Here is a 15,416-nt window from a genome sequence, read left to right on the forward strand (position 1 = left end):
ACAGGAGAGGAGTGTGGAGGGTATGATGGGAGCAGTATGTACAAGAGAGGAGTGCGGAGGGTATGATGGAGCAGTATGTACAGGAGTGCAGAGGGTATGATGAGGGTAGTATGTACAGGAGAGGAGTGTGGAGGGTATGATGGGGCGGTATGTACAGGAGAGGAGTGTGGGGGGTATGATGAGGGTAGTATGTACAGGAGAGGAGTGCGCACGGTATGAAGGGGCAGAATGGGGATTTTGTGCACTGTCTGTGGAGCGACTATGGAATAATGTCCCTCAGCTGGGGGGTAAGAAGCAGCTCTAAGTGATGTCTGTCAGCTGGATATGAAGTGGTCTGGGGGTGATACAAGCTGGAGGGGGGTTGGGGCGAAGTGGTCAGATAGTGATGTGTGTCTATAATAAAAAAAAAGCTATTGTGCTCATCCACTAATATATACAACAATAAATCATACAACAATACTACTCAATGAAAACAAATCTCCTGTTATAAAAGATGCCAGCCTCTAGCACTCTGTGTATGCCCAGATGATGTGATGGTAATTGATGACCATTCACATAACCCTGTGTTATCCAGGCTCTGAGTCTGTACAATCAGAGGTGTAAACTCACCACATATACACAGGGTTAAGTGAATGGTCATAAATTAACTTCACATTATCTGGACAGAGGATTGGGGGATGTTTGTATAGATAGATATGTGTACTGCTTGGGAGATACTGTGAGGCTGTGAAAGGAGCTTTTGAGATTCCCAACACACTTTGCCATGACAGTGTATTTCTTTAGAAGCAATGACACTGCTTCTGTCTCCACAGCAGCTAGCATGTAAAAGCCCTAGAGTTGCCACCTGTCCAGGATTCACCCGGACAGTCCGGGTTTTGAATCATGTGTCCGGCTTTCAGTCTGCCTAAAACCCAGACACATGATTCAAACTGGGCTGTGGCTCTCCTATGAACTGAGGTAGCCACACGGAGCTGTGGACAGCTGTCTGTGGGCAGATTCGGCATCACTGGGGGGGCACGGGGTGATGATGTCAGCAAGAACAACTTGGCCACACCCATTGTTCACCACAGCGTGCATAGCTTGCATTCCTACTTTCCTTGGGGCACACAAAGGTGTAATCCTATAGTGAATACTACGGGGAAAAAGAAGTGCCCTGTGCCGCTATGGTGTTCGGGTTTGGCTTGAAGAAAAGGTGGCAACCCTAAAAAGCCCCCCCCACCCCCCCCCACCTGAATGGTCTGCCCCTGGTCTGAGCTGAATAATGTGCCCGGGTCTCCGGCAGTACAAAACTAAGCCCATTGCATACCTTTCTTAGGCCTTACAGCAAATCACCCCCATAGCAGCCCCACCCAGCACAAGGTTTGTTTTCAGAAGAAGTTTCCAACTTAAGCTTAGGAGAAAAAAGAGTCCACACAACGACAGACATTTTACTCTTTATTGGAACACAGTTGATTCATAGTTGATTTGCACTAGATTATGTCAGTCATCCCAATGGTGACAGTACATTCCTTAAAGCGGGGGTTCACCCACACCGCCAAAAAAAAAAAATATTAAAAGCCAGCAGCTACAAATACTGCAGCTGCTGACTTTTAATACATGGCCACTTACCTGTTCCAGGGTCCAGCGATGTCGGCAGGGGACGCTGAGAACCCGCTCGGTTCTCGGCAGCTGCCGCCGCCATCCTAGGTGAGGGAATCAGGAAGTGAAGCGTTGCGGCTTCACTTCCCGGTTCCCTACTGCGCATGCGCGAGTCGCGCTGCGCGTCCCAAGTGGTCCCCGCTCTCTCCTGGGAGCTGTGTGTTGAGGAGTTTTTTCCAGAGTCCTACATCCTAAGCCAAAGGGATATGAGTATCTCCATGAGTCTTGTACCTCCTTTCCTTGTTTCTCCCCTATTTGAAACCCCCGGGAAGTTAAGGCCTAACATACATAACTAAATATTAACAAATTATGAAGAAACATTTACCAACCCATTTTCTTTTCAAGACTAAGATCAGGTGTGTTCCTATTTAGTAAGTTCAGTAATTGGTTGGTCTTTTATTGCCTTATCAAAAGATTATTTCTGATTGGTTGTTTTGGCTTAGTGCCACCATGCATTATTTCTCTATGCAAAACATTTCTGAAAGCGGTACATATTTAGAAGAAACATCAAAACTGGAGAAACAGTGATAAATCGTAAATAAGATGTCATTTTTCATATAGTCACATGTATTTAATGCTTTTCAGGAGAATAACTGAACACAATCACCAAAATGTATTAAAGTGATTGTAAACCTCAGACATGAAATATGAACAAAGCATATCCCTCTATAGTCTGTACATATCTCAGTCCAGAGCACTGAGTGACATTTCTGTCTGCTGCTTCATTCCTCTGCTATGTGTATGAGTCACTTCTGACAAGTTTTTCTGGCATCAAGTGCCTGTGATTGACAGCCTCAGCTCTGTTACGGTGTGCTGTGTGAAGTGAGGAGTGTCTCTTCCCTCCAATCAGCTCTCAGCGATCCCCTCACTGAGCTCTGCAGTGCGTGTGTGATGCCATCTCCCCCCCTGCTTTCTGAAAGCTCAGATAAGCTGCATAAATTCTGCACTTTGAAGGTCTGTAGAGAATAATGGACTGTAGATAAACAGGTGCAACTTAAGTAGGAAGATTTGTTTCATCTCTGTATATCATGTCAGGCCAGTCACTTCACTGGGTTAATGTAAGGATTTACAACCACTTTAATGCTTGGTAAATGGAGTCGCGCAAGAGAAAAAAGGAATGTAGCTTCTATAAGTTTGGTTTTTGAAAAATTATAAAAAGAGAATTTGAAGGATAAAAGAGGTGTATGAATTCAAAGAATTGGCTTATTTGCACTGATTTAAAACTCACAAACGAAAAAACGTTTGCTTGCGCAATTCTCATCATTCCACCCTCCATCATACCACATTTCCACGCAGTTCTCATTGTTATGAAGGTTGTTGGGTTCACCTGCGCGCCAGTTGAAGTATGTAATGACTTGTCCAGACAGATCTCTAAAGTCACCCTCACTCTGTATGTCGTTTATACCCATGAATGAGTGCGTTTGGACCTTTTTGCGGAGGGAGAAAATGGCTTGGTTTTCTTCTTGGGTCCGGGGTACGGCCAACTGACCTCCGCCACTGGCACAAATGGTTTTGGCCTCATCGTAAGTGACTTCTAAATGATTCATAATATAGATTTTGTTGCTGCTTCTAGCAATCTCTTTTCCAAATGAAAAAACTGTAATAGTGGGAAGAAACAAAAAAGAAAACATTTTTATCATGAGACTTCATGTAACACATAGTAGAAAGTAACATCTGCCACTTTTTATTAGGTTAAAGGGATCCTTTAGGTCAGGGGTGTTCAAACATTTTTCAAAGAGGGCCAGATTTGATGAACTTAACATGCGTGAGGGTCGACCATTTTGCCTGACATTCTTTGAACCATTAAAATGAAAAGCAAATTAACTAATACACTGTCCAACAAGAATTCTCTTGCCTTTGTGGTTGTGTGTGGTGAAGAGTCTGAGGATGAGCTTGAGCGTGTTATTTGGATATTTATCAACATATAACACACACCTTCACTTTAAGAGGGAAGTTTCAGGAAAAAAAATACATTTTAGATAAAGAACTGTGAAGCAAAATAAGGGTCAGTGCCTATCAATGCAGCCTAATCAGTGCCCATCTGCAGCCTCACCATTGCTATGAATGCAGCCTCACCATTGCCATGAATGCAGCCTCTGAATGCTGCCTCACCATTGACATGAATGCAGCCTCTGAATGCAGCCTCACCATTGCCATGAATGCAGCCTCACCATTGCCAAGAATGCAGCCTTACCATTGCCAAGAATGCACCCTTATTATTGACAAGAATGCAGCCTTACCATTGACATGAATGCAGCCTCACAAGTGCCATGAATGCAGCCTCACAAGTGCCATGAATGCAGCCTCATAAGTGCCATGAATGCAGCCTCACCATTGCCATGAATGCAGTCTCACCATTGACATGAATGCAGCCTCACCATTGCCATTGTTGCAGCCTGATCCATGCCCATTTGCAGCCTTGGAGGGGACAGGGAGGGGGCGGAAAGAGCGCCAACAGATTACATACAGGAGAATCTCCTGTTTACGTGGCGGCCTCTTTAATACAAAGTCCCGCCCCCTATGATAGACAGAACAGTAGTCCAATGATGGCCCAGGAGACAGGACTTCCTATTACAGAGGCTGCCGAGTAAACAGGAGATTCTCACTGGATGTAATCTAACGGCACTCATCCCACCCCCTCCGAGGAACGATAAATCCCAAGCGTGGGATTCGTTAGGGTCCACAAAAGATATATATATCTGAACCACTAGTGGGGCCGCATTAAACTGGAACGCGGGCCGCAATTGGCCCGCAGACTGGACTTTGGACATGCCTGCTGTAGGTGGACAACTGTGGCAGCCATTAATGATCTCCATCTAATAATTGTAATTTAGAGGGCTCAGCTGCCTAAAATCCAGATGTCTAAACTGCAGCCTCAGCAGTAGCTCTTGTTCATCTAAACATGCACTCCAGGACACCTAAAAATCATCTCTTGTAGTAGGGCTGCATCTGCAAGGCAGGGTTAAATGCTTGTTTATGATTAGAGAACTTGGTAAAGCACTTTTACTAACCTGATCCTCCACTCCTGCAGGCTCCTCTGCACTGCTGGATCAGTCCCTGAAGCTTGAACTCTCCTATGCTTCTGTGGTCTAAGGTCTTCTGACTTCAACAAGACCAATGCACTGCTTTTTTGCTTACTGCTGCAAGGGAATGCTTTTAGGTTTCCTGGAGTTGGGCTTTAAGCTTGCCACACAGATTTTGAGTATTTGCATTATTGGCTCAGTAGACTGCTGATGTCGACTATGAGCTGTTGACTTCAGCAGCATAGGTTGGACCTCCAATTCTTTCAGCTCTCCTCCCCCTACTGAAGTGTCCAAAGCAACTGTCTCTTCTGCATACCTAACTATCCATTGTCCCCAAATACAAGATATACATAACCCAACTGAAAGTAGCCCCAGTATAAAGCATCCAGCTAACCTTTTTCCTGCTTCTCAAGGTTTGATTGCAGATCTCTCATCCGTGAATCCATAGCAGCCATTTGCAATTCAAGATTTTCGATAGCTAAGAAAAGAGTTCACACAATCAATTTGAATGTATTATATGCTAAATAATTTTTATGTTCAGGACTAAACATTAGAATACGTTTCTACTTTTTTTTTGCTCTCGAGACATTGAGAATTAAGAGGGAACTTTTCATTCCAGTTTTCCAGTGTTTGTAGCGGGCACCATAAAATAATAACATGTCTCTAACTGACTAATTACAAAAACAAAGGAGCATTTCCACCATATTACCCAATGCAGAAACCCCCCATAGACAACTTCAGACTACCAACCATATGACTCTTTACTAAATCCAGCTATTCCATTTAACTTTTGTGGTTCCCAAGATCTGAGCATTTACCGTATGAACTGCATGTGTTCCTAGGGCTTTAACATCAGCAGTGGAAGCATACAACCACCAAAATAGGAAGAAGGGTCCTTGTACCCAAAAGTGATGTCTGAGATGTTCTGAAAAAGTTCCAGAAAGTTTCTGCTGAGGAAAGTCTTCAGTGAAGAGCCACAGAGAGAGCTGGGCTGCTGAGGCTAGTGACCCTGATGAGTACCAGTACTTAATACTGAATCAAGGCTACACTGCTACACATGGCTAGAGACCAACACTGCTGGAGGGACCACAGAGGACCATGCCCTGAAGCAGAGGAACCCACAAGGCCATGATTGCACACCACGATTGGTGAAAGACTGCTTCTCACATCCTTGCCCAGGTGGGACCTCGCTAAAGTTGCAGTATCCAGGTCTGTGTCACTATAGGACTGCAAGACCCAGTGAGTTACAAGAGAGAACTTCTAAACCCAGAATATCTGCTGCTTTGCCTAAGATCACTGCTACAGTGTTCAGAGCTTTTGATGTCACCCTCAGTGACCGCAAGAGTTGGTCTGCTCATGTAGCCAGAGTTTCAGACACCTACAAGAGAAAGAAGATCGTGTGACAGACCTCAGAGAGGTGAGAGGCCTTGGCCACCATCTTTATTATACTCCTGCTTAATGACACAGCCTCCAGGGATTCATTCTGAGGCTATGTCCCCCTTTCCTGTTGGAATTCAAAATTTCTGTTGAGAGCATTTCTACATAGCCTTGGACCCCAACACTGGCCACCATCGGTCATTAGGAGGAACTGTGATTTATAGTCCTTGAGTGTAGACTTCCTGTATTTAAGGTACCCCATAGATCAGGTCTTAAGAGGTATAGACTTTGCCCCTTCAAATCAAGTTTTGGGTTCCCTGTTTAAGAAGCTTTCATATTTTTTTAACAAACTGTGTTTTGGTTCAACCCTGATTTGATTCTGTTTACAATTGTTTATTATTATTGTTGCTGTTATTTTCCCTGTTGAACATGCTGCCCCAAAAAAATCCTTTCCTTTAGCCTTAATGTCAGAGATCGCGGTACTGCTCGAAGGGTCATTACCACCAAGAGCCAGGGAACCCAAACATCAATGGCTCTTTTAGGAGAAAGCACTACAAGTTCAGAATCTAGGTCCTAAAAATAACTTCCATCCATCTAAATGGAAATGTAAAGCAAGAAGCATGAAGACCTCTGCGGTAATCCTCAGGAAACACAAAGAGGGAATCTAATTGTTTGCCAGAGAAGGAAGCTTACCTTCTTTTAAAGTGCACTGCTCCCCAGTCCAATAAAGTTTGGGACACCCATGCCCCACATTTAGAGAGAAAATTTCTTTAAATGTTTTGGAGCAGGACTTAAGGAAGGAAGTACAATGCTCTGGGTATGATGAATAGCAGGACCCACCTTTGGGAGGAAGGAGGCCTTAGACCACAAAACAACTTTGTCCTTTAACATGACTTTTGGTGCCTCCTTATTGGCTGATGTAGGCCAAGGCCATGTCTGACTTGATTCTCATCTGGTGTCTTCGCAATAGAGGAAACAACCGAGTTGCTCTTAGATCTGGAAAGTTAATGGGAAGGTGAACTTCCTTCTCTGACAAAGTGCACTGAGCATCCAGAATTGCTCCCCAGTACAAAAAAGTTTGGAACATTTACAACGGTCCCAAAGCATAATGTTTCTACCTTCGTGCTTGACTGTAGGGATGGTGTTCTTAGGGTCATAGTCGGCATTTTTCTTCCTCCAAACACGGCGAGTCAAGTTTATGCCAAAAAGCTGAATTTTGGTGGAAATATTATGCTTTGGGGCTGTTTCTCTGCTAAAGGTACAGGCTGACTTTGCCACATTGAGGGGCCAATGGACGGGGCCATTGTAAAATCTTGGATGGGAACCTTCTTCCTTTAGACAGAACACTGAAGATGGGTCGTGGATGGGTCTTCCAGCATGACAATGACCCAAAACATACTAACAAGACAACAAAGGAGTGGCTCAAGAAGAAGCACATTAGGTCATGGAGTGTCTCTAGACCTCAATCCTATAGAAAATGTATAGAGAGAGCTGAAACTTCGAGTTGTCAAGCGACAGCCAAGAAACCTTAAGGATTTAGAGAAGATATGTAAAGAAGTGTGGACCAAAATCCATCCTGAGCTGTGTGCAAACCTGGTAATCAACTACAAGAAATGTCTTACCTCTACGCTTGCCAACAAGGGTTTCTCCACCAAGTACTAAGTCATGTTTTGCTTGGGGATCAAATACTTATTTGACTTATTGAACAGCAACTCACTTTATAACATTTGTATCATGTGTTTTTTGTGGATTTTTGGTTGATATTCTGTCTCTACCATTTAACCACTTCAGCCCCAGAAGGTTTTACCCCCTTCCTGATCAGAGCACTTTTTACAATTTGGCACTGTGTCGCTTTAACTGCTAATTGCAATGTTGTACCCAAACAAAATTTGTGTCTTTTTCTTGCCACAAATAGAGCTTTCTTTTGATGTTATTTGATCACCTCTGCAGTTTTTATTTTTTGCGCTATAAACGGAAAAAGACCGAAAATTTTGAAAACAAAATGATATTTTCTACTTTTTGTTATAAAAAAATCCAATAAACTCAATTTTAGTCATATATTTTGGGCCAAAATGTATTCAGCCACATGTCTTTAATGTCAATAAGCGTATATTTATTGGTTTGCGCAAAAGTTATAGCGTCTACAAACTAGGGTACATTTTCTGGAATTTACACAACTTTTAGTTTATGACTGCCTATCTCATTTCTTGAGGTACTAAAATGGCAGGGCAGTACAACCCCCCCCCCCCAAATGACCCCATTTTGGAAAGTAGACACCCCAAGGAAGTTGCTGAGAGGCATGTTGAGCCCATTGAATATTTTATTTTTTTGTCCCAAGTGATTGAATAATGACAAAAAAAAAAATTTACAAAAAGTTGTCACTAAATGATATATTGCTCACACATGCCATGGTTATATACGGAATTGCACCCCAAAATACATTTTGCTGCTTCTCCTGAGTACGGGGATACTACATGTTCGGGAGTTTTTGGGAGCCTAGCCGCGTACGGGGCCCCCAATAACCAATCACCGCCTTCAGGATTTCTAAGGGCGTACATTTTTTATTTCAGGCCATACTACCTATCACAGTTTTGAAGGCCAGAAAATGCCAAGATGGCACAAACCCCCCAAAATGACCCCATTTTGGAAAGTAGACACCTCAAGCTATTTGCTGAGAGGCATGTTGAGTCCATGGAATATTTTATATTTTGCCACAAGTTGCAGGAAAATGACAAACTTTTTTTTCTGCACAAAGTTGTCACTAAATGATATATTGCTCAAACATGCCATGAGTATATGTGGAATTGCACCCCAAAATACATTCTACTGCTTCTCCTGAGTACGGGGATACCACATAAGTGGGACTTCTTGGGAGCCTAGCCACGTACGGGGCCCCGAAATCCAAGCACCGCCTTCAGGATTTCTAAGGGCGTAAATTTTTGATTTCACTCTTTACTACCTATCACAGTTTTGAAGGCCATAAAATGCTAAAATGCCACAACCCTCCCCCCCAAATGACCCCATTTTGGAAAGTAGACACCCCATGCTATTTGCTGAGAGGCATGTTGAGTCCATGGAATATTTTATATTTTGCCATAAGTTGCAGGAAGATGACAATTTTTTTTTTTTTCTGCACAAAGTTGTCACTAAATGATATATTGCTCAAACAGGACATGGGCATATGTTGAATTGCACCCCAAAATACATTCTGCTGCTTCTCCTGAGTACGGGGATACCACATGTGTGGGACTTCTTGGGAGCCTAGCCGCGCACGTGGCCCCAAAAACCAAGCACCGCCTTCTGGATTTCTAAGGGTGTAAATTTTTGATTTCACTCCTCACTACCTATCACAGTTTTGAAGGCTATAAAATGCTAAGGGGCACAACCCCCCCCCCAAATGTCTACTTTCCAAAATGGGGTCATTTGGGGGGGTTTTGAACCGTCCTGGCGTTTTATGCACAACATTTAAAGCTTATGTTACACATCACCCACTCTTCTAACCACTTGAAGACAAAGCCCTCTCTGACACTTTTTGTTTACATGAAAAAATATTTTTTTTTGCAAGAAAATTACTTTGAACCCCCAAACATTATATATTTATTTAAAGCAAAGACCCTACAGATTAAAATGGTGGGTGTTTCTTTTTTTTTCACACAGTATTTGCGCAGCGATTTTTTCAAACGCATTTTTTTGGGAAAAAACACACTTTTCTTAATTTTAATGCACTAAAACACACTATATTGCCCAAATGTTTGATGAAATAAAAAAGATGATCTTAGGCCGAGTACATAGATACCAAACACGACATGCTTTAAAATTGTGCACAAACGTGCAGTGGCGACAAACTACATACATTTTTAAAAGCCTTTAAAAGCCTTTACAGGTTACCACTTTAGATTTACAGAGGAGGTCTACTGCTAAAATTACTGCCCTCGATCTGACCTTCGCAGTGATATATATATATATTTTTTATTTATTTTTTTTTTGCTTTTTTTATCTTATTTTTAAACTGTTCCTTTCATTTTTTTTTTTTAAATCATTTTTATTGTTATCTCAGGGAATGTAAATATCCCCTATAGGGATATAGGCAATAGGCAATAGGTAGTGACAGGTGCTCTTTTTTGAAAAAATTGGGGTCTATTAGACCCTAGATCTCTCCTCTGCCCTCAAAGCATCTGACCACACCAAGATCGGTGTGATAAAATGCTTTCCCAGTTTCCCAATGGCGCTGTTTACATCCCGCAAAATCTAAGTCATAAAATGCTCGTAGCTTCTGGTTTCTTAGGCCATAGAGATGTTTGGAGCCATTCTGGTCTCTGATCAGCTCTATGGTCAGCTAGCCGAATCCCCGGCTGCATTCTCAGGTTCTCTGTTGGGACAGGAGAGCCAGAGAAAAACATGGAAGACGGTGGGGAGGGCATTCCCTCCCACTGCTTGAAAAAGCAGTCTACAGGCTAATTAGCTGCTAGGATTGCTTTTACATGAAAGCCGACCGCTGGCTGAAAAGAATGATACCAAGATGATACCTAAACCTGCAGACATAATTCTGATATAACCACTCAAAGTTCAGCAACATACCAGTATGTTGCTGGTCCTTGTTGGGCATATATTGTAAATTTTTTTTTCATGCAGCCTGTGGGCTGAACGAAAATAAGAGATTGATCGGTGGGTATGCCCACCATTAGAATACCTCCCTTCATCCACCCACTTTTAATGATGGGCATACATGGACCGTTTATATATGCCGAAGCATGGGGGCATCCACCCGCAAAAGGTAGGAGCAAATTGCTCCTCCGCCCCTGCTGCCCCCATGCTTCGGCATATATGCTCTTTTTTTAACTGTCGTGGTGAAATCACCTCCGACAGCGCTGGAGTCACGGCTTTATATATCATGGGAGCAAACGCTGTTGCTGTCAAGATAAATAAATCCACTCTGCAGCTGAATGGCGTACCTGAAAACAAAAAAATGGTTAACAATAAAACACAGTAAACAGTAAAGTATACAAAAATTGTATACCTATCAAGCAAACATGATAAAGCATAATAACAATAAAACATTGCAGAATAGAATACAGTAAAAAAGAGCAGAACAACAGAGAGAGAATAGAGCGAGAACAATAAAACGACAACTATTTTTGTTTTATTTATCTAATATTTTTTTTTGTGTTTTTTTTTTTTTTAACTTTTTCTTTTTTACACTTTTTTTGTAACTGTAACTTTTGTAACTGTAACTGGTTCCAGGTTTGGGTCTCTCAAAATGCGATGGCATCTTGGGAGACCCTGTGAAAGTGTTCCTAGTCAGTGCAATGCTGTACCCTACGCTAATACTCAACTAGTGTATGGTAGCGTTCAAAACATTCACCAATGCAAAGATCAGGATTGTCAGGACGGGAGGGACAATAATAGCGGGTGTCATGCCTATATCCGCGCTTGCTGCAGACACACATCTTCTTTGGGGGGCTCGTTGGGTAGGGGTACTCGGGAGGACATAAGGAAAATGCCTCTCATGCAGCCGGCTTACTGCATTTAGTTGGGGAAGGTGAGGTTGAGCACTGTCTGGAAACAGAAGGGCTCTGACTATCTCTTCCTGGAATTTAAGGAAGGATCCAGTCCGTCCTGAAGCTCTGTATAGCACATGAGCGTTCAGCAAAGCCAGTTGAAATAAATAAACAGACACTTTCTTGTACCAGCGTCTGGCCTTACGGGCAATTAGGTATGGCGCCAACAACTGGTCGTTGAGGTCCACCCCTCCCATATTTTGGTTATATTCGTGGACACAGAGGATTTTCTCCAAAACACCAGTCACCGTAGTAATTTGGACCGTCGTGTCTGCATGAAGGGAGGTAACAACGAAAACATTCTTATTATCCCTCCACTTCATAGCGAGCAAGTTATTACACTTCAAGCAGGCTCTCTCCCTCAGCCTAATCTACAAGCCGCTGGGGAAAGCCCCGGCGATTAGGTCACACGGTGCCACATGCTCCAATCTGCTGATCAAACAAGTGACTAAAAAGTGGCACGCTCGTGTAATAATTGTCCACATATAAGTGGTACCCCTTTCCGAATAAGGGTGACACCAAGTCACACACAATCTTGCCAGCGCTTCCTATGTAGTCAGGGCAGTTTGTTGGCTCTATGTGGCTATCTTTTCCCTCGTAAACCATAAAACTACATGTATAGTCTGTGGCTCTGTCACAGAGCTTCTACATATTGACCCCATATCTGGAATGCTTGCTGGGAAGGTACTGTTTGAATGACAAGCGGCCAGAAAACTTAATCAGGGACTCATCAACGCAGACAACTTGATGGGGAGTAAACAAGTCTGCAAAACGTTGGTTGAAGTGGTTTATGAAGGGACGAATTTTGTAGAGCCGATAGTATCCAGGGTCTCCATGAGGACAACAGAGTTCATTGTCATTGAAGTGCATGAACCACAAAATCTGCTCTTATCGTGCCCTGGGCATGGAGGCAGAGAACAAGGGCATATGGTGAATTGGGTCAGTGGACCAATATGACCGCAACTCACTCTTTTTAGTTATGCCCATGTTGAAGGAAAGGCCCAGAAAGAGCTTAAATTCGGAAACCGTAATTGGTCTCCTATCTCTGGCAAGGGAGGACTGGGGATGTGTTGACCAGTGTACAGATTGCTTTGGTCCACAATAGATCTATAGAGATCTTCGGTGAAAAACAGCGAAAAAAAAAATCAAGTGACGTAAAATGAACTGTTTCCACCTGAATGCCGGGTTGGCCAGTGAATGGGGGAAGTACGGGTGCTGCAGAAGTGGTGGGTTCCCAATTAAGATTGGCGAATGCAGCAGGAAGGGTACTATTGGCACGACGGGCCTGTGTTCGTCTTCTTGGTGGCAGCGGGACACTACTTGTGCTTGCCACCTCACCAGCTTGAACTGCACTTATGGGACTCACCATGTCACCACAAGATACTGCAGTGCTGGATTGACTACGACCAGGGTGTACTAGGCCGCTGGTGCTTGCCAGTTCACCAGAAGGAATAGCAGCGCTAGTACTGCTCTGCTCCATACAGGGGACCTGCGGTTCTTGCACATCAACGACAGAAGAAGAAGATTGGGGTCTGGTACGCCTGACCTTGGCAGGGATCACAACTTCGTCGTCAGAGCTATCTGTCATTGAGCCGCTGTCCTCTACAGGATCGTATTCTGAGCCTGAATCTGACAGATGAGTAACTTCCTCTTCACCATCTGTCATGCTCAGAAACGTGTAGGCCTCTTCACTAGTGTACCATCAATTTGCCATTTTGGGCTCTAAATTTAGTGGTACACTAGTGAGACTCACAGGAAAAAAAGCTCATGTCTGTTAGCGACTGATTCAAAACGCTACCAAAAAAAACTGTTAGCGATTGCAGGGATCAGGCCTGACTCTGCGAACGCTGCAGTTATGTGTGCTTAGTGTTTTGTAAGTGTCAGTGATCGATCGATACTGCACTTGAGTGGGCTGGGCTGGGCCGGGCGGAGGGGCTAAACGCAGGTGCTAGCAGGTATCTGGGCTGATCCCGCTAACACTGCGTTTTTGGGAACCCTAAACTGCTGGGGACACTAGTATAGATCTGATCGGATCAGATATTGATCCGTTCAGATATTATACCACTAAGTGAGGTGTATGCTGCGTGCATGGCTGTTAGCGGTACTGGCACTAACCTGACGTTGCCTGGGGCGACGCAGACCCTATCTGACCCTAAAACTTAACTTATATCAGGGGGTTAAACCTTTATTAGGTAATAAACGGCGGATACCCTGAAACTATAAAAAACAAACTAACTAACCAGCTCACCCATAACAGTTATACGGTGATCACTGGTGAAAGGGTTTACTAGGGGGCAATCAGAGGGTTAAAACCTTTACTGGTTAGTATATAGGGGCCCTTACGCTATAAAACGCTGACGGGGAACCTAAATACTTACCTCCCTAACTAGCGTCACCTGTGACACTAATACAACGATCAGAAAAATGATCGCTTAGTGACACTGGCGACGGGGGGTGATCAAGGGGTTAAAACTTTATTAGGGGGGGTTGGGGGGTACCCTAGACCTAAAGGGGCCTAACATTAACTGCCCTACCACTTATAACTGTCACAAAATGCCACCAATGCAATAATCAGAAAAAAAACTGCTATTGGTGTCACTGTGACAGGGGGTACAGGGGGGTGATTGGGGGGTGACTGGGGGGTGAAATGTGTGCCTAGAGTGTTCTACTGTACGTGTAGTGTTGGTGCACTTACTTGGATGTCTTCTCTCCTCGGCGCCGGAACGAAAAGACCGACACGAGGAGAGATGACATCACTTTCTCTGCCACTGTTTACATTACAGAGGCAGAGGAAGATTGTCATTCGTTGGGAGCAATCGCGAGGGGGTGACCACGAATGAGTGGCCTCCCCCCTCAGCACGGATCGCTCCCCTAACAATGCCGACCACCTCGGGCACCGGGTACGTAATTTTTCCTGCCCGTGCCATTCTGACGCAGTATATCTGCGTTAGGCGGTTGGCAAGTGGTTAAAATTCATTACCAGACCCAAAGAGCCTGGTATGGACTGGGAGGGGGGGGGGGCACACTCCGTTTTTTTTTTAACATTTTTCTATTGCCTGGCAATGCCATCATTCTTTTCTTTACATTCATCGATCAGTGGAAAAGCCCGCTGACAGATGATGACTCACGGTTGTTAAGGACAAAGCAGCTTACTGCCCGCTGCTTAACAACCAGCTATTCTTCACACAGAATTCAAATCGATCATTTTTTCGAACGATTCAAATTCTAATTGTTCTAAATTTCTAAAAAGTAGGAATTTTTTGGAAAATAAATAAACAAAATTAATTTTTTAACAGAATTCATTACTATTCGTTACAATTTTATTTGGAGATTTGGATACATTCCAATCTCTGAATAACCAAAAATTTGTCCAAATTTGTATTCGGACCGAAACAAATTGCACATGTCTAGTGAACAAGGGTTGAAGAAATTTCCTCTTTAATACCAGCTTCTACCTAACAGTTATGGCAAAGTGGGGGGGATCAGGTTAGACAAACCCTAAATTGAGTCACACAGAGGAACCCCCTTACACCACTTTCATTTCATTTAATTTTCATTTTGTTTCTCAAATCAAACTGTTGGGCTCTCTGAGCTGTACACAAGCTGCTTCAGTGTACACAGCCAGTGCTGGGCCTTTCCTTTTACAGAATGCTTTGCAATATATCTTGCATGCATATATCTTGCATGCTGATCCCTGTATCAGACGTTTAGTTGTAAAATAAAGGAATAATTTTTCAAAGGAATTTTTGTAATAGGTTTCCATATCAAAATGTTTGAAAAATAATATTAAACATCCATCAAAAAAATAAAATTAACCCAA

The 15,416-nt window shown here is 43.3% G+C and overlaps 1 protein-coding gene across 1 annotated transcript in view; it reads right to left on the reverse strand.

Annotated features, from left to right (window-relative positions):
- Positions 1-1,421: 1,421 nt before the first annotated feature.
- The window catches only part of LOC141106426 (pulmonary surfactant-associated protein A-like), a 28,836-nt gene continuing 14,841 nt past the window's right edge, over positions 1,422-15,416 (reverse strand). The window contains exons 4-5 of the mRNA XM_073597201.1: positions 5,056-5,139; positions 1,422-3,235 (exon numbers count right to left, since the gene is read on the reverse strand). Coding sequence (XP_073453302.1) covers positions 2,856-3,235; positions 5,056-5,139 — 464 coding nt within the window. The 3' untranslated portion in view covers positions 1,422-2,855. The remainder of the gene's footprint in view (positions 3,236-5,055; positions 5,140-15,416) is intronic.

The sequence above is a fragment of the Aquarana catesbeiana genome, linkage group LG08, assembly GCF_042186555.1.
Source record: "Aquarana catesbeiana isolate 2022-GZ linkage group LG08, ASM4218655v1, whole genome shotgun sequence".
NCBI classification, from domain to species: Eukaryota; Metazoa; Chordata; class Amphibia; order Anura; family Ranidae; genus Aquarana; species Aquarana catesbeiana.